This window comes from Salvelinus alpinus, chromosome 4, assembly GCF_045679555.1.
Source record: "Salvelinus alpinus chromosome 4, SLU_Salpinus.1, whole genome shotgun sequence".
In the NCBI taxonomy this organism is placed as follows: Eukaryota; Metazoa; Chordata; class Actinopteri; order Salmoniformes; family Salmonidae; genus Salvelinus; species Salvelinus alpinus.
The window spans coordinates 24,159,934-24,180,120 of NC_092089.1; the positions used below are offsets into that span (position 1 = coordinate 24,159,934).

Consider the following 20,187-nt stretch of genomic DNA (forward strand, 5'->3'; position numbering starts at 1 on the left):
TCATGTACGTTTTTATTTCAACCCCAGCGAAAACCTACAACCTGATTCATTTGACCAACTATTAGAATCAGTTGTGCTAGGTTAGGGTTGGAACGAAAACCTACAGGACGATAGCTCACCAGGAACAGTGTTGGAGAGCCCTGGTTTAGACCTTTCACTGTATTGTGAGGTGTTATGATACCCCGGAATCCTGCTTTGGTGTCAGAAGTGAGATGGGACTATCATATCCGGATGGTTCATAACCTGTGTAGGCATACTCTACTAGCCTATCATAACTCATTCACTTGTGGCTATGTCAAATTGTCAATTTAAATTATCACTGCACACTCAAGTGAATGACGCTTCTTTATGTTCCAAGTATCTGTCAACCAATTATAGAAGACGCTTTCCTAACTACCTTGTTTCCGCAATGAATGTTGCGTTCCAAGCTGGGCGCATCAGTACATGTAATAGCGCGTGCTTCCGCTTTTCCCTTTCAGTAGAAAAGTACTAGGAAAACGGGAAATAAACTATTTTATTCGGAGAGAAACATCGAGCGGGGAGGATCTAGCTTTGCTCGTTTTGGAATAATTCGATTGGGAGAGTATAATCTGGGAGAGAGAGTGGTGTCTACAACTGAAGATAATTACATTTTTTTGTATGAGCGCTAGCTAATAGATCTATTTTTTTTTTGCCACGGTTTGTTATTTCCAAAGGAATAATGACGAACACTTGGATGCTATTGACTCTCGCGGTGGCGACCTGTTTTATGAGTGAAACGGTGAGTAAAGTTGTCAGGACAAAGAAAGTAATATTTAAAATGTGTTTTGTTAAACCTCGCGCGGTAAGGAGCTGCTGATTTTTTTTTTAAACGGGTTTCGATGTAGGCTATTTTGCATGCTGGTCTCACTCGCGGTCTTCATAACCTCTGCGAGTAATTTATCTGGCTACTTTTACAAGTAAAGAAGTCAATGTAACTATTCCCTTATTTCCCCTGTGCACTAACCATATGACTGAAGTCTTATCACATTGTGTCCCAAATGATAAAGATACCTTTTTACAGTTGCCAGAAAGGCACGTGTATGATTAATATTTGTATAAAGCCAAATTCATCATCGAAGAGTTTCTTTACAGTTTGATTCCACAATGGTCAAATATGATTTTCAAGAGGCGTTGTGGAACTACAGTCGTCTCTGTTCCTTGGTCAAAACAGATTAAATGGTTACATTTAACCAGGCTGAGAACACAGGCATCTGTGTTGCCTTTTATCAAGTGTCCAATAACCTCCTATTGAAAGACACGTTGAACAACTACTGAATTGTCCATCAGTGGAGTTAATGATACATTGTATAGGTTTGTATTTTCCTCTCCGTTTGCCACTTCAGTAGACATGGCTCTATCATTGGCACGGTGATGCCGTTGCCTAACTAACATGGCCATTGCTATGAAGCAGCAGTTTTGCATCTGTGTTAATTAGCCCCAGCCTTCCAACCTGGATTGTTTTAGAAACCAAAAATCAATAAAGGCAATGGCCCTCATCTCTGATTTAAAGTGAATTTGGGGGGGGGGGGGTTCTATAGTTGTAGTACTTTTGACAGTATCAACCTATGGGCATTCTACTAAAGTGAAGGTGGGTGAATGAAGTTATTTTAGGGTGATGTGTGTTTAACTGTGGTGAAGGCTGCATGCCCCACACTCCCCTCTAACATTAGGTCAGACTCCTCATTTAGAGCCTTTGACTGTATTTGGTCCATTCAGGATTTCAGACACCACCATCGCTCATCCCCCTTCCATTTTTCAGCACAAAACATAAACACCAGCTCTGAGAGGCAGCACTTTTCTCTAATTCATTACATCTTGGACTGGACTCTAACCTCCATCAGTATCCATCTTTTTGTTCATGCGGAAACAGAGGAACTATTGCTCTAGATTGATCTAGACTTCACTGAGATGTCCAAACATCATATCATCACTGACGATTTGTCACTGAAAGTACTTCATGTACTATACCACTGTCACCATGACATCTGACCTGATTGGTATTAAAGTCAACAGTGAAGGAACATCTACTGATTAGATGGAATGGAAATGACATCACTTGTCATGTCATCACCAACGTTGTGTCATTGAAAGTGCTTCATACAGATGTACCACATCAAATACTAAGGCATGGTTGGGAATAACATCAACAGTATAGAAACATCTGGAGTTGGATGTACTGTCTGTGATCAAGGCTCTAGAAATATGCATGGAAATCCTGAATGAGAAAAGTAATGAAATACTAGCCTGACAAATAGGATTTCTTGAGAGGATGGAAAATGGTCACATACCGCAGCTTCAGTACTGACTGCTACTCTCATTCCTCCCCTGCCTCAATTAGCTTAGCAAATGTAAAGTTCTCAGAGAACGTGGGGGTGGCTAGGCAGCAAGGCACTAGACGGCTGGGTTGTGAGAGAGGAAACCTGATGTGCACACCGGCTGCTCTGTATCTATGAAGCCCTGAAGTTGTCAACTGGATAATGAAACTGTAGGTTGTTTGGCTCAGATCTGAAGGTCAATAATAAGAGATGTTAGTTTTGAACCTTTCTTGACAAATGCAGCCTATGCCTGAAGATTTAGTAAATGTTTGGACTTCTCTTTTTTTTGTGTGGATTTGATTGTACATGGAATTGTGATCATTGCTACTCTGATCATACATCCTAGAGTGAAAGTTAACCTTAATGTAACATTTTCTAGAATAGCGTGGACCGTGGTCAAACGCAAGATGTTCCATGACGGTGTATACTGACAGCTTGCTGTGGTGTTATGCCAGCCAACTTTGTTTACCCAGTTGAAAAGCATCCAAAGAGAATACCCCTGTCTGCTCTTTGCTGATAGATGTGACTCGTACTAAATGTTCTTTGCCTTCCGTTACCTCCATATATGGCCATAACGGTTTCCCGAAAACAAAAACACCCACTCCAGATGTTTTTGTACTGTATGTATCTGGCAGATGTGCTCTCAATAGATATTAGTGTTATTTTTAGACACCACTGAAGCTGTATGTGAGTCAGAGGTGACCGTCGATGTGAAAGACGGTGTGATCTGGACTCTGAATCCACATGTCCTATGTCCTCCTGACCCTCTTGGGTTAATTGATGCACAGAAGGACAGACTGACAAGCTGTGATGATGATATTATCAATGCGAAACAGGAACTGATAACGATATTATCAATGCGAAACAGGAACTAATCAGTTTTATTTCCTTTGGAACTGCAATCTCACACAAGATCCTAAGTGGTGGTATTTTCTGTCTGACCTTAATTTGAGAATATTTTAAATACGTTTTTAAATGTTTCCTGTCAGCAGGAGGGAGGCCCTCCCCGGTGTTAGTCATGCATGCAGTACACAGGGTAGAGTATGTACTGTTGAACTGATCAGTGCTGACTGGATAGGGCTGGTCTGGGAGTCATGCAGCTTCACATGTAAGTGGAGCTGTGCTCCATTGGTATTTCTACTCATTTCCCCCAGCTCCCTTTCTATCTCCTTCTCTCTCAACAGCTCTGTAAGAGGCTTGCCTTTTATCTGTCCACCAAAGCTTGTCTGGAATTTTAAACATATTTGCTGGGTTGAGCTTGTTGCTGGGTCAAATACACAAGCATTTCGGTACACCTGCGATAACATCTGCTAAATATGTGTATGTGATAAATCAGAACTGATTTGAATACTTGTGGGGTTGAGCTTGTTGCTGGGTCAAATACTTGTAGGGTTGTGGTTTGACAGCTTTGTTGATTGTGTTGTCTTTTTAAAGGGTCTGAGATTGTCCACTTAGGTCACTACCTCCCATCTGAAGAATCTGAGTTCTATCACTTGTCACTTGGGTTAAATCAATGATTTATATTTTGTGACGATTTAAGGGAGGGACGTTTCTCATGGAGCCTGTGTTGATCTTTCGACACTGGGGATTTTTTTTTCTCTGCTGAAGATTTTCTGTGTTTTTATGGAACACTGCTAAGCATGTCACAGATTGTCAAAGAATTTCAACAGTACATTTGGGATCCTTTTCTAGATCCAGAGGGAGCCTGACTTGGCCCACAGCTATCAGAACTGAATAGAAAACACAAGTCAAGATTGTTATTGTAGTCATTTAGCAGATGCTTTTATCCAGAGTGACTTACAGGAACAATTAGGGTTAGTGCCTTGCTCAAGGGCACACCAACGCATTTTTCACATAGTCTGCTCAGGGATTTAAACCAACAACCTTTCGGGTAATGACCCAATGCTCTTAGCCGCTAGGCTAGCTGTCGTCCTGAACCGCTGAGAGTGTATTTCTCCCCGTTCCCCTTAGAACAGTTTCAATTTGTCAGGGCATGGACTCTACAAGGTGTCGAAAGTGTTCCACAGGGATGCTGGCCCATGTTTACTCAATGCTTCCCACACTTGTGACAAGTTGGCTTGATGTGGTGAACCATTCTTGATACACACGGGAAACTGTTCAGTGTGGAAAAACCCAGCAGTGTTGCAGTTCTTGACACGATCAAACCAGTACGTCTGGCAACTACTACCATACTCCATTCAAAGGCACTTCAATATTTTGTCTTGCCCATTCACCCTCTGAATGGCACACATACACAATCCATGTCTCAAATCATTTTTTAACCTGTATCCTCCCCTTCATCTACACTGATTTGAAGTGGATTTAACATGCGGCATCAATAAGGGATCATAGATTTTACCTGGTCAGTCTGTGTCATAGAAAGAGCAGGTGTGCTTACTGTTTTGTCCACTCAGTGTGTCTGCTGTTTTATAGTAATCTGTGTTAATAAAATAGTCTGTCCACATGAGATTCTTTTATAGTGATAACTCTCTCAGGTGCTCAGATGTCTGCTCTCATTTGGTACTGATGCTAGTTCATGATCTAGTTGCTATTTGTTCTAACCCAGGTGTGGTGTATGGGCCAGCGGTCTCATGCTTCAGGACTAATTCTTCTGGCTCTTGAGTCACTGTAGTTGTTGATCTTCTTGGCATCATCAAGGCCTGAAGAACCTTTTCATAAAGAGGCATGTCATTAGTGTCGAACAGGAACATGAAGGTTATCAGATGTGTACTGTAACGACTGTAGTTTATACTTGGGACATAGGCCCCCATCCTCCTACTTGGATGCCAGAGCACTTTTATGTGAGGCATGTCATTACTTCTATTCACATTGGTATGATTTTCACATGGTAATATTACAAGTCATATAGATTTACAAAATTTTACCTGGATATGGTCGCATCATGTTGACCTTCAGCGGGAATATGGGCTCAGTGTTTGGATCATTGGCAAGGACTCTGGCCTTGGTGTCGGCAGCTGGTCCGCATCTCCCTCTCGACCAAATGCGCCCACGTCGACCATGGTGAAGCGGTACTTTGCATTGCGGACTGTCAACCGGACTATTGTGAAATATCCCTTGTAGTTGTAGGACTCGTTACCAGAGTTTGCTGGAGCTCGGATCTGAATATGTTTCCCTTCGACTGCTCCTACACAACTGAGAGTTTTGGGATCGTTGGAATTATCGGGCGATTTCGGCACATTTTGCTACTGAGGGATAAGCAACAAAATCTGCCTTCGAGACATGCCAGATAGCCTGGCAAGCTTCGCTGATGATGGCAAATGCTATTGCTGTGTGCTGCCAATTGCCAAAAACATCCAAAAGTACTGAACATGTCTTCCCTTGTCAATGCTTTGCATAGGTCAGACTAGAGACATGTATTCTCAATTGTCCCCTCTTGTAGTGATCAGTGGACCAACATGCCATTTTCTCCCTCGTGAGAAATAAAAACAAACCACTAGTAAAAGCAGTTCAAGCTCTTCTAATTTGGAGGCAGACATGTTTGCTTCTGTAGCTAGTTAAATCCTGAAAGTACATTTGTATCTGGAGTGTTAAGAGTTATATTTCTAATCCTTAAAGTACAGTTACAAGCATAACACCAGACATGTAGCTAGCTAGTATTTGTAAACGGGCAATTACACGTGATCCAGAAGTTTTTAAATGTCGTCGCTAGCTAGAGTGAGTGTCTGGGCCCCTCATGACTCCACCTATGAACATGCACGTGATCTACGCACGTAAACAGTGTAGAGGCCTTAAAGCTGTGTGTGGTGGCATCACGTCAACGAATACCACAAACGGAGACAGATCCATAGCTTCTCTGTCTGACCAAGCCTGGGATACAGTTTAAGAACTTGTGAAAAACTATAATTATCATTGAGCCTGAATTTAGACAGTAATTGCTTAGTAATCCTGTCTTTTGAAGTGATTTCATGTGCAGACTCATTTGCTGTCAGCTGTTTTACTCTGGCATTAGAGAAATTCATTGCATCTTTCTGTTATCTGCTTTACATTAGCTGAACTTTGCTTTTCCTTGGCTACTCCTGAAACTCCCACTCATGTCCCCTGTTCATGTCTTGGCTCTGGTAATCCCTGGAATATGACAAAGTCTCAAACCGTGATTACCTGGATGGAAAACGGAGGCAGAAAATAATGGATTTTGTTACAAATGATTGTTAGATTTTCTGTTCCCAACTCTTACCTCTGAAAGTTTCCTAGAATAATTATGTTTGTTTGTTTTACTCCATGTGTAACTATGTGTTGTTGTATGTGTCGAACTGCTTTGCTTTATCTTGGCCAGGTCGCAATTGTAAATGAGAACGTGTTCTCAATTTGCCTACCTGGTTAAATAAAGGTTAAATAAAAAATAAAATAAATAAAGATATCAAATTAGTCTTCTCTATTGTAAAGTATTGTGTTAGATGTTTTCCTTTTTAATATGTGCTGGACATAAAGTGGTCATTCCAGAGAGCTACTGCCTAAATCCTGCAACGCAGCTTTGATTCAATGTAGTCCTTAATGTTAAGGTTAGAGTTGAAGGAGTGTGGATCAGCCAGCCCTCACACAGGGTCCCACACCACAGTAAACTACTTCATACTCACACTACTGTAGTGTTCAATTATGCCCAAGGACCAAAGTTAATGTCTTTATTTAATCTTCATTTATACAGGTAAGTATAACTTAACACATTTCCTATTTTAAAATGATGACCTGTCCCAAGGCATAGACAGCAGTGAGAGAGGCTTGGGGTATAAGAAGCTCTGACGAGTAGTGGTAACGTCTCTCTGAAAGACCACACTTGACAAATTCATATTTTGTGCACTCTAAAACTAGCACATGTAATCTCACCATAATTTGGTTGTCACTCTCTGATATAATTTCATAACACTAGATCTAGTTCCGCCATTCAGGTACAGTCAATAAAACAAATATCCCCAGAATGTCTGACTCCAGTAGTCCGCTCTCCGCCCCCCTCCAAGAAGACCCAGGCCAGTAGAAAATCCCAGCCTCATAGCCCTAGTACCACACCTGTGTTTATTGAATCGTATGAAGAATACCAGACATGCCTCTGGTCTGAATGGGCTGTGTTTATCCTGTTAGGCAGCAGTTCTGGTGGAGCGCTGGCACCGTATAGTAGTTAATGCTCTTCCTGTGTACTCCTGAGGGGCTGCGAATGTCAGCAGCTGGTTGGACAGCTACTACATCGGCAAGGTCTCTATCCCAAATGGCACCCTGTTCCCTAATGTGGTGCACTACTTTTGACCAGGGCCCATCAGAAGTAGTGCACTAAATAGGGAATAGAGAGCCATTTGGGATGTAGCCTAGAGCTACTGTGCCCTGCATGAAGCTGAGCCCTCAGCAGATGTGGGTTAATATTGTAACCCACATCTGTGCTGCTTCCCAGCACTGTGGAAGGAAGCTGGTTACTAGAGAGCTCCTGTACGGTTGGTCCACATGCTGGGTTATTGTCTTGGTAGACCTGTTTGGTTGCTGTCATTGGGTGATGCTGACAGACGATATATATGGGCAGGGTTGCCAGTAGCGTTGGTTGTTATTTAATGTGTGAATGTAATCAGCAGAGAACGTTCTGTTATCCTCTGGCTGTCCGACAGGGGTATGCTGAGAAACAACACAGCCAGGCCTTCAGGGCATGGAGGACGACTTTCAAAGGGAATCCAATGTTTTTCATGTTGAGATTACATTCATATCAGGTAGTCATCCTAGATCTGCCTGGAATGTTTTTTTAAAGCCCCATAAGTCCAGTGTTGGTCATATCTTGGCAGGTTCTCTCTTCCCATCATTACAGCTGACAACTATACCTGTGGAGGAGGAGGGTGACATGATTAGCTGACATGTCCCCAGCATGTTGCTGTGATAGCCACTAACAACAATACCTTAATGATTCAAACCTTTAGTAGTGGCTGGCTGACTGGGCTGTTTGGAAGGAGCTAGCTAGTGAACAGAGGGAGAGAAGAGGGAGTATTTCCTTTTCAGTTGTAGACTTGGCACAGCCTGAAAGCCCAGTCCTGAGCTCCTCAGCTCCCTGCACAATACCTCACTTGTGCTGCTACTTTGGCCCAGGAATGTGAGGCTCACCTTCATATGTCTGACAGCAGTTTTGGAATGAGAGATATTATTCACCACCACATCGTACTGCTGCAAACATCGTTCTCTCATCGCCTCTTCGCTCTCCCTCTCTGAAGAGTTGAGGCAGCCCCATATGATGCTGTTGAAACCCCCATAAACCACTGATTTAGATAGTCCGTTCTATTCATAAGATGTGAAAGTAATTGATCCGCACGTCTTGAACAGTGTATTTTGTCAAGGCATGTATGCCAGGTGTGGGCTAGGTGCAAAAATGTTGTTCAGAGACTAATCATATTTCATACTCTCGTGTGTTCACATCGGCCTCTGGAAAATAGAGCCTGACAATCTTAGCCTGTTCTTAGATAAAGTCTAACCTAACACTACTATCTAATAAGAAAGTGGAATGCCGGCAGCATGAAAATAAGGCCTTTCAGTAGCCAGTTGTACTCTGTACTGTACTGGGGCCTGATCGGAGTCCTTGACTAATCCTGAACAACAAAGGGCATTGGAGGAAATGATCAGGGCTGTTTAACGTCTGGGAGTCTGTATTGATGTTGTACTTCATGATGCAGTGGCTGGGTATTCACACTGACTAGACTACTACTGATGTTGTACTTCATGATGCAGTGGCTGGGTATTCACACTGACTAGACTACTACTGATGTTGTACTTCATGATGCAGTGGCTGGGTATTCACACTGACTAGACTACTACTGATGTTGTACTTCATGATGCAGTGGCTGGGTATTCACACTGACTAGACTACTACTGATGTTGTACTTCATGATGCAGTGGCTGGGTATTCACACTGACTAGACTACTACTGATGTTGTACTTCATGATGCAGTGGCTGGGTATTCACACTGACTAGACTACTACTGATGTTGTACTTCATGATGCAGTGGCTGGGTATTCACACTGACTAGACTACTACTGATGTTGTACTTCATGATGCAGTGGCTGGGTATTCACACTGACTAGACTACTACTGTATGGTCACCGGCTGACCCTGAGAGTCTCCATTGTTCTCACAGTGTTATCTCTATTGGATGTTTGGGGTCAACTTGACATTGTCATAACACTTGACTGCTTCAGAGGCTAAATCAGCTGAGTATATCTGGGTCAAATACTTTTAAATACTGGGAAGTGTTTTCAGGGCTGGCAAACGGAAGTAGTGTACAGTAGATATCAGTCATTCATGACTCCAGTCATACCATAGTGTACATGTGGTCTTCTAGGATTAGTCACCACTGAGCGTTGACACGTCACAATGGAACGTACAGTGTCAGAGGGGTCTGTTTGTTTGATCTTTTCTCCAATACTATTGGTCCATTATCATGTCAATCAACGCTTGAATAGAAACGTAGCTTACACTGGATTTTGATGCCAACGCAGTCGCTACAGTCCCATTAGTTTTCATTGCAGCCTTGTTTGAATACCACGGTTATGCATAATGTGTACTAACACCGTTAACTAGCACTGTGGTCTTCTAACATTAGTTGACATGGGAGCCCTTATATACATTGTTTTCCTGGATTACTTTGATCATCACTTCCTCTGTCTTATGTTCTGCCTGCTGCGTTCTCTATAGCATGTTGCATAGCAAACAAAACATGATTCACTGTGTGACAGTTTGAAAGACCACTGGAGCACAACACAATGGCATACCAAAGATGTGTTTTTGTACAGATGACAATTATTTCCAAAGGGAAATGTTAGTTAGAGGTTGATATGAGTTATTGGCTTCGAACTGTTTCCCTCAGTGATCCCAGTCAGAGACCTTTCCTTTGGCTTCCATCTAGCTGGGTATTCCCTCTTTTCAGCCAGAGCCATTGTTGTGCTCTTTGAAGCATCTGTCTCCTTCAGTGAGTCTGAAATGACTTGTCCTCTTATTGTGTACTAGGCTCTGCTTCCTTTGAAGCAAGAGTCCTTCCTTTTTCTTACATCACCCCTGTCTGTCACCCCCCCCCCCCTCCACGAACAAAGGCCTGAAAATTGAACCAGGCTCCTTAGTGTCAACATTCATCAGCGGAGCAAAAAGGCAGACCTCGACGTGCGTGCGCGCGCACACAGAGGGTGCATCCTTAGTACCTTTTGTCAGATGTATTGCTTTTGTGGGGATTTTGGGAAGCACAATTGTGTGGAAACATCACACGTCTTGGTGAGCATCAGTGGCTGTGAATGGTGATTTCCATGAGCCCTGACAGGCTAGTTGAAGAGGTGGCCACCAGCCTACTGTGGTGGGCCAGAGATCTAAAGGAATGCAGGGTGTTGGGAGGGATGACTAGAAGGATACAGGGTTCAGAGAGTCAGACTACATGGTTTTACATGCTTCTATCTGCTCTGAGAGCAGCCTCCTGCCCTAAAAAGTAGTTTCTGTTTATTCATTCTTCTGTTCACAATAACACTTTGCCTTGGGATTGGATGAGCCAGTCAGACAATGACACCTTCCTGTTTTAACCTGCTCTCCACATGCAGAGGAATTACAGGAAGACTGATACATTGTCTTTGGTTTCTGCTTCAGAAAATGGGAAGATTTGATCCAGGCCTTCATAGCTTCTAAGTGGTATTTCAGGTAATGGGGAGGCTCATGACATGCCTGCTTCTGTTCATTTGTTTGTTTCCCAGGGAACTGTGAGATTAATAAAAGTGTCTCCCAAAATATTTGTCTTGATTTTCTTAGCATGGTTCTTTCAAATTTGTTTTGCTCTTGCGCTTCTAATGCCTGTATAAAATAAACAGCATGGATATCGTGCTTCTACACCTGCATTGCTTGCTGTTTGGGGTTTTAGGCTGGGTGTCTGTACAGGACTTCGAGATATTAGCTGATGTACGAAGGGCTATATAAAATAAACTTGATTTGATCCCCCACAGTGAAAAGTGTTTGTATAATCTTAAGGGCATGAAATCTACACTGGGAATAGTTTGTCATGTGATCAGTTATTGAGTAGTATTATGGGTCCTGGATGCTGATCAAGGGGGATACCTAGTCAGATGTACAACTGAAATGAGTCTTCTGCATTTAACCCAACCCCTCTGAATCAGAGGTAAGCTGAGGTATGTCAGACAATTTACCATGGGTATGATGCAAACGCTCTTGTTTACTGTTCTATTTATGTGGAACTATTTCATAATAGCAATAAGGCATTTTGCGGGTTTGTGGTATATGGCCAACATGCTATGGGCTGTATCTAGGCTGTATTCTGCGCTGCAGCGTGCATAGCCGTGGTATATTGGACATATACCACACCCCTCAGGCCTTATTGCCTAAATAGCACGTGGGTACCTGTAGAATTCAGTTTATATGGTGGAGACACTTTTTCCTTCATCTCTTGTTCTCCATTCACAGATTTCGGCCCAGTCGGATTACCTGTACCTGGATGACCAATCAGGAGACTCCGTAGACGACGACGGTTACAACTCTGGCTCAGGGTCCGGTGATATGAGTAAGCAATGGTTACCTTCTTCTAAAATATTTCACCCTTGTTTCCTAATGTCATATACATAGCAACCTCATAATGCCATGTTAAGCGTTTTAGCTGTATGTAAAGCTATAATTGTACTGGCTCTACGAAGGTCCTAGACGGTGCACAGAAACCTTTTGACTTTGTTTAGACTACTAGGGCACACTGGTACTGCAGGATCACAATGGACCTACGGAGGCGGTGAAAGCACAGATGTTTCACATGCAGTCAACCAAGACTATGTTAATTACCCAGCACATGTCATGTAGAGAGACGTTCAATAATGAATGAGTCATTATTTCATATACCCTAACCTGAAGTGATACTGAACCATAGACTATAATGTACTGTACAAGAACACCCAAACAGATCTGGCTTGCAGTCTATTTCTGAGTCAGTATGACAGGGGTTGTGTGACGTTATTGGTCGACTCATTATGAAAAGGGCCTCTATCATTAGTAGTGAATCCATTAGCACTGGCATTGTTGTGATTTGTTGTTTATCATGTTAGCCCTGCCTGCGAACCAAATTTCTCTTTGGGGTCAATACATTTTAGATTATTTTCCTCCTCAGCTATCGGTGAGGTCACTGAGCGAGTCAAAGTGAAAAGGGTGTTCGCCGCTCCTGAAGCAGAGCCAACCCAGGACTCTCTACCAGAACTTTCAACTGCCGTGGAGATGTTTACAGTCACTGACCTGAGCACAGAAATAGCTGAGACAGAAACTGAGACTGAAACAGAGGTATGCCTCTCTTTTTAACTGACTTTAGTGTGGGATTTTGAGCCGGTAGTGTGATTGTTTCATTTCGCCTCGCACTGCTGGCATGGCAAGGACTTAATAGTATCCCTGTGGTTTTATAGTTGCTGTGAAAATCTAAATCTCTCTTTCTCCCTCTGTCTGTGTGTCAGACCCAGGTCCCTGAACGGTCTCTGGACGTGACAGAGGAGACTGTAATCAGTAGTGAAGCTCCTCCCAGCACCACCGGTGCTTCCGGGTTGCTGTACGAGGCAGACACACCCTACGATGTACACTCCGAAAACCTATTCCAGAGGACAGAGGTCCTAGCAGGTATGTTCTGGTTTATGTATTCAGGAGATCGTATTGACATTAACATCTCTCTTTTTCCAATGAGACCTGAGCATAATGAAAGCAATAAAATATCATCAGACAACATATGTTAAACATCACACAAAAAAGCGATACACACTACGATAATGATTCAACAAAACGGTCATCTGAAATCTATAAGTTACAATTGAAGAGATCATTTTTCAATACAGCCCACTATCAGAGATTGGATCTGAAACATGGCCTCTGTCTTAAATTGGGTAACTCTAGACTTTGCTTTCAGAATCAATAAAAACAGACTCTTTGTCTTGGCGTTTGATAGCAGAGGGAAGGAGACTGAGTCAAGCAACCAACAACACTTCGGGATTGTTTTACAATGAAAGCATGTTATGAATGAAGAGTATAATTGTGACTCCTCCTGAGTCGGCTCCGTCTCATATTTGATTAGTCCATTGATCTTAACTTTGATGCACTAGACTGCAGCTATCAGGGTGATTTTTCCCATTAATTTCTCAATGTGAGTTGTTGCCAAACATTTGATACAAAGCAATCATAGTTCCCTCTTTATTGTTCATCCATGTTAACAGAAGGTAATGGGGTTACATTTACTTTGCATTTTAGTCATTTAGCAGACTGTCTTATCCAGCGACCTACAATTTAGTGCATTCATCTTAGAGCTAGGTGAGACAACACATCGCAATCGTATCATTAATCGGGTTGGGGTAATTACCTTGCCCCACACACAATCTGGTAGAGGTCTATCATATCTGATTTGACTGTTATTAACACTATCTTCTAGCAAGGTTGTCAACACCAATCACTTGTATTGAATTATTGATCAATAAGCATCTTCTGACGTGGTTCTTCTCCCCCCCCCCCCCAGCGGTGATAGCTGGCGGGGTTATAGGTTTGCTGTTCGCCATCTTCCTCATCCTCCTCCTGGTCTACAGGATGAGGAAGAAGGATGAGGGGAGCTACGTCCTTGGAGAACGGAAGGCCCCTAGCTCAGCCTATCAGAAAGCCCCCACCAAGGAGTTCTATGCCTGAAACAACCACCGTCACTATGAGGAGAAACCTCTGGAGCAACATAAAGACGAAGGCTGTGTCCCAAATGGCACCCTATGCCCTCTATAGTGTACTTACTACTTTTAACCAGTATCTGTGCACCATATAGGGTGTCATTTGGGATGCATACAAAACATCTCATACAGCAGGGTCCTCCTCGCATGCTGTTGGTTGAAATGGTATTCAATGAGGAAGTGTTTCAAGGAGCTTTTTCATATAGCAAATATATACTTTTCCTTAATGAGGCCAAACAGGGCTATTGTAAATGTTTCATGTTTTGGATCATTAGAACGGTTGGAGAATTTCCTTGTCATGTGAGAACGTGAAACATATTCATAGATTGTCATGGACTACTTTCTAACTGTAGAGGTACATATTTGTAAGGAAGGAAAAACAACTTTTTTTAAAGGTCACTGAAATAAAAATGACAGAATATAATTGTCCTATAGCTATTCTATTTTTGATTTTTTCATAGCATGTCCAAAGTTTTTTTTTTTCATTAACCTCAACATGAAAAACATAAGTTATGTAATGTTTCTAGTCTCAAAGCAATCTGGTCTCCAATTTAACTTGGATGAAAAAACATATTTTTTTGTTATTATGCTATTTTTCTTGTCATTGTGTGAAATGAATTACAGGACTCCATAACTACCCAATGTCATCTGGCCAAAGCAAAGGACATTCCTTTCTAGTAAAACATTACTGATATAAAGCAGTGTTTACCAACTCCAGTCCCCAACAGTAAACATTTTTGTTGTAGTCCCTGACAAACTTGCCTGATTCAATTTGAGGGCCTGATTAGTTGAATCAGGTGAGTTTGTCTGGGGCTACAACAACGTGTACTGTTGGAGGTACTCGAGGCCTGGAGTTAAGAAACACTGATTTTAAATGCTACTCTTAAGGGCATGGGTGTCAAACTCATTCCACGGCGGGCCTAGTGTCTGGGTTTTTGTTTTTTCTTCTCAAGACCTAGACAACCTGGTGAGGTGTTTGATTAATTAGTAATCAAGTACAAGGGAGGAGTGAACCCGCAGACACTCAGCCCTCCGTGGAATGAGTTTGACACGTGCTTTGAGGAGTGCATTATATCACAGGAGGTTGGTGGCACCTTAATTGGGGAGAACGGGCTCATGGTAATGTATGAAACACCTGGTTTCCAGGTGTTTGATGCCATTCCATTTACTCCGTTCTGGCCATTCTCCCTCAGCAGCCTCCACTGCTATATGTACTCTGTGTTCCAGTTTCTGTTACCCAAAATATAGAGGAACCTTTTCAGTAGGTTTCACTATTAGGTCCATGAATTTTCTCCTCTGATCACAATGCAATGTTAAGACTTGGGTGTTTTATAAACAAACCTGCAAAACTTTTCTGACCAATTTATGATATAAAAGCTGATTTTCATTTATCTGCAGGTTTTAAATGATGACTTGCTAGATATGGGGAACTAATGCTAATGAACAGTCCTATGCGCTCAACTCTTTTCAGTTGACTTTAGTACAGTGATTTACTCTAGCCACAGATGGGACACCGGACTTCTCTGTAATATCGTTTCAACTTTGACTGAAAATCTGTCAGACTCGAAAGTCCAGGGCGCTTTCCCAAATTGCACCCTAGAGCCATATGAACCCTGGTCAAAAGCAGTACACTAAATAGGGACTAGGGTGCTATTTGTGATGTAGTCTCAGTGAACAGGACATGGTGTACCTTATTACTTATCTGTTCCCCCTCTTTAGCATCTGTAAAGAATTAGGAATGTCTACTATAGAACAATGTTCCTCTTCCCTAAAAAATGACTTCTATGATCACTGGGTTGATGTGTTTTTCTCATGGTACGTAATTATTGAATAAAGGTACTTACAGTAAGACTTTCCTTGGACTTGGAACAGTGTTTTTGCCATTTATCACATGTAACACAATCTCCCCATTTTTATTTTGTTACCTTTAGTCCTGACTATTCTAAAGGTAGACTCAGCTAAATTATGTAGATGCATAAAGTAAAACGGCATAGTGGGTCAATTTCCACAACTAAGAGCGTTAGAGCGCGAGGCTAAACTTCTCCGCTGTTCTGGTCCCGTGGCTGCCACATTGTAAGAGCGTGCGGTGAAGGGAACCCATGCACATGTGCAAATACTGTATGTGTGACTGAGCGAAATCTTGCTCATTGAAATATCTGCAGTGCTGCTTGTGCAACATAATTTCGCTGACTACCTTTTAAGTCAGTGGTGCGTCTGTATAATGTCTGTACTATAATTTATATATTAATTTATATATATTACATATTAGAAATAATATGTTAGTTCAAGTATATTGATGTATATTCACAAATGTTTTAAGCCTTTGAAGTGCCTACCATTCTGAAAGTTTTTTTTTTTTTTTTTTACTGTTGAGACAAAGGATGTTTTCTAAGTGGCATGAAGTAGTAGTCACGAATATAAGCACAGGATACTGATGGCAACTTAGTGTTACAAAAGCAGTGTTGTATGTTATGATGGGAGACACTACTGAATAAACAATGTGGCTTAATATTAAATAGTAATCAAATGTGGTTTCTTCTCTCTGAAATGGTTGTATTTCTGATAAGGCTCCAACATATTGTGTCTGTGTTCTTTGGAATGTTGACACTTACAAAGTAAATGTAAGAATATAACTTGCAGCACAAATACCACATGTGGTATCTCAGATTTCATGTGCAAGCTGAAATAAAATGTAAAAAATATTAACAGCTTTTGTTAGTTTGCGATCTCTGATCAAAAACACTAAACAAACAGGCTGCTGTGAGCTAAATGTTTGCTCATGCCAAGTCATGCAGAAAGAAATGCAAAATGTCCGCAGTAAACGTCAAGGGTAATAATTAGAGCAGACTACATTTTTTTAAATATATATTTTTTATCACAATTTGGTAAAGAAACAAAAACAAAGCAAAATGGAATTGTTAACGAAAGTGAAAACGCATGTCTGTCCCTACTGAGTTGCCGTAGTCATTCAAATATCACGGAAGTTATTTTGAAATTGATAAATAGCTAGAAGGAATAACATATATTGTGAATTATTCCATCTGTCAAGGCGGTCAGCAATTTGCCAACTAACTGCAGAGGAAGGTTTTTTTAACTTTTTTTTTTTATCGTGTCCTAATTTAAAAGTCCTTTCATATTTCGCTAGTTAGGAATCACAACGAATGACATAACGTTAGCTATACAGATGCTTGTGGTTTGCGTCCTTGTTTTGCTATGCATTTCACTGCGTCAATTAGCCGACTTAACTCTATGACTGGTATGGACCGACGTCACATTTGTTTTAATTAAAAAAATTATGATTTGAGCACCCAAAGAATAGCCTGCAATTACACGGAACAATGTCTCTGAAATCTGTAGTTCTTTTTTTTTTTTATGAGTCGCGTCGGAGCTCCAGTCCGCCCATACTAGTCGCTGCTATACCTCAATACGTCTCTGTTCCCATTAATGAAGTAAACACTGGCACGTGTAGCGTGCTGTCATATTTTAAGCAAATTAGGGAAATGTAGTGTAGTCTGCATTAGCGTAAATAGCCTGTTGTCACGAGGAAAGTATTTGTAAATAACCATAATATGTTCTTGTCTGCCTCCAGATGCAGGGCCGGAAGATAAAACAATGTGGCCTTTTCTCACTGACTCTTTTGGCCACATTTTTCCATTGTAGTTGTTTGCCACACAGTACTGGTGGAAAGCCATTTCTAGAGACCGCTAAAGAAATTGCCAGCTATGCAAAGGTAGCCAAGAGCATCATAGACTTGGCTGTGTATGGCAAAGCCCAGAACCGCTCCTATGAGAGACTGGCAGACTTCACAGATACAATAGGGAACCGTGTCAGTGGCTCTAAGAACCTGGACCTGGCTATCAAGTACATGTTCAGTGCCCTGAAACAGGATGGGCTGGAGAACGTACATCTAGAACCAGTGAAGATTCCACACTGGGTCAGGGGAGAGGAGAGCGCCATGATGCTACAGCCCCGGAACCACACCATGGCCATCCTTGGACTGGGCAGCAGTGTGGCTACACCCCAAGGAGGTAGGCCTATGGGCAATTCCACGGGAATGAAATTACGCTCAATATTTTTCACTTAAAAATGTATACCAAATAAAAAACATTGATTTCAAAGTTTAACAAACCATAGAACTCTATACACAAGGACTACTTTGAGCAATTTCCACTGAACATTTTACAAAAATACAGTTACAGGAAGAACTGTGCAGATACAAAGTTTGGTAACGGAATAAAACTGAGGGATATTTTTTACTGTAATTCATTTACCAAACTTTGCATCTGTTTTCCAGTAAGTGTTATTTTTTGTTTTTTTACTGTGTGAATTGTTCATTGTAGTCATTGTGCATAGAGTTGTATGGTTTGTTAAATGTTTAAATCAATGGTTTTGGAGTCTCAGCGTAATTCCGTTATCGTGGAACTGCCCCTGTGTTCTGTAGCGATGAGTTCTATCACTCAAGCCTAGACAATGCTGATAGTGTTGCCACTATTTGCAAGGCCCCAACTCAAGCCAAGGTGTAGATATTTAGATGAATCTTCGACTGGTGCGCTGATGTATTTTTACATAACCTTTATCTAACCAGGGAAGTCAGTTAAGAACAAATTCTTATTTACAATGACGGCCTACCCCTGGCCAAACCCGAATGACGCTGGCCCAGTTGTGCGCTGCCCTATGGGACTCCCAATCATGGCTGGTTGTGATACAGCCTGGATTCGAACCAGGGTGTCTGTAGTGACGCCCCAAGCACTGAAATGCAGTACCGTAGACCGTTGCGCCATGCATGTCACTTTTTTTGTGGCTTTCGGTCTCTTCGGTTCAGGCATTGAAGCAGAGGTGCTGGTGGTGGAGTCTTTTGAGGAGCTGAAAAAAAGGCAGAAGGAAGCCATTGGGAAGATCGTGGTGTATAACCAGCCCTTTGTCAGCTATGAGGAGACTGTGCAGTACAGGGATTTTGGGGCATCCCAGGCAGCTGAAGTAGGAGCTGTGGCTACTCTCATCCGGTCCATCACACCCTTCTCCATCAACAGGTACTGGATGAGTCACAATGATCCAATGTATTCCTTCCCTTATAATGCCAATTAGTTGAATGCTTGACTAAGGCTGGGACTGCATGTTGCCATTTCTCTTTCTGTCTAGTCTGACTGCATGTCATTTTTGTCCCACATTTCTAGCTATTTGTGTATTCCGTATACTTGTATTCCTCTAGTACACCTTTTTATATTGTTTTAAACTGACTTTTTGAAAGTGTGTCATCATAAGTCAATGATGGGAATCCGAAAGTAATACAGTGCCCTATTTCTGCTGATAATTTCTAACATGGGTCTATCTGTGTTGCAGTCCTCACACAGGCTGGCAGGACTACCAGGAGGGAGTGCAGAAGATCCCTACCGCCTGTATCACAGTGGAAGACGCCATGATGATGGCCAGGATGGCTAAGCGAGGCCAGAGGATTGTGGTCCGACTCACCATGAACGCCCAGACCTTCCCTGACGCTGACTCCTTCAACACTGTGGCTGAGATCATCGGCAGCGAGCACCCAGAACAGGTAAGCTACGAGAAATGTCCCATTGGGTCTAAACCATTTGTATAAATTGCTACCCCCTTCCTAGGCTACCTGGGGCAGCAGGTAGCCTAGTGGTTAGAGCGTTGGACTAGTAACCGAAAGGTTGCAAGATCGAATCCCCGAGCTGGCAAGGTAAAAAAAATCTGTCATTCTGCCCCTGAACAAGGCAGTTAACCCACTGTTCCTAGGCTGTCCCGTAACTGACTTGCCTAGTTAAATAAAGGTCAAATAAAATAATTATACAAATGTTTATTTGATCTGTGCAATGTTAAAGGGGATCCCATATAGATTCTTTGTTGAATAGGGATACTATTCCTTTCTCCTCCCCAAAAATAAATAATTATAATATGCACTTGTCTTCCTACTAGCACTGAATTTGCTGATGACTACTTTGTAGAGGGAATGTGATGTGTTGTTGTCTCACCAAGCTTTCTTAAGATGAATTAGAGCTGGGCGATGAGGACAGAAATCCATAATGTGTTAAATTGCCTGAATTGATGCAATAAGGATTGATATAACATTAATGTGCACCACAGTTTTATTATTTTTTCTTTTAGACTTCTACTACTAGTTTGATGGTTGTACCCATCAATT

At 41.9% G+C, this 20,187-nt stretch overlaps 2 protein-coding genes across 4 annotated transcripts in view; both read left to right on the top strand.

Annotated features, from left to right (window-relative positions):
* The first annotated feature begins 307 nt into the window (after positions 1-307).
* Positions 308-16,543, top strand: LOC139573100 (syndecan-2-like). Its single transcript, XM_071396184.1, has 5 exons — positions 308-760; positions 11,767-11,863; positions 12,455-12,621; positions 12,789-12,948; positions 13,832-16,543. Exons 1-5 carry the CDS (start codon positions 701-703, stop codon positions 13,993-13,995), a joined length of 648 nt encoding a protein of 215 aa, XP_071252285.1. The 5' UTR covers positions 308-700; the 3' UTR covers positions 13,996-16,543.
* A 429-nt stretch (positions 16,544-16,972) lies between these two features.
* Positions 16,973-20,187, top strand: part of LOC139573098 (carboxypeptidase Q-like) — a 36,369-nt gene continuing 33,154 nt past the window's right edge. The window contains exons 1-4 of one of the 3 annotated variants that reach the window (XM_071396180.1): positions 16,973-17,111; positions 17,617-18,055; positions 18,850-19,057; positions 19,368-19,575. In XM_071396180.1, the coding sequence (XP_071252281.1) occupies positions 17,617-18,055; positions 18,850-19,057; positions 19,368-19,575 (855 nt within the window). In that variant the 5' untranslated portion in view covers positions 16,973-17,111. The other 2 variants (XM_071396178.1, XM_071396181.1) reach the window with 2 other exon arrangements.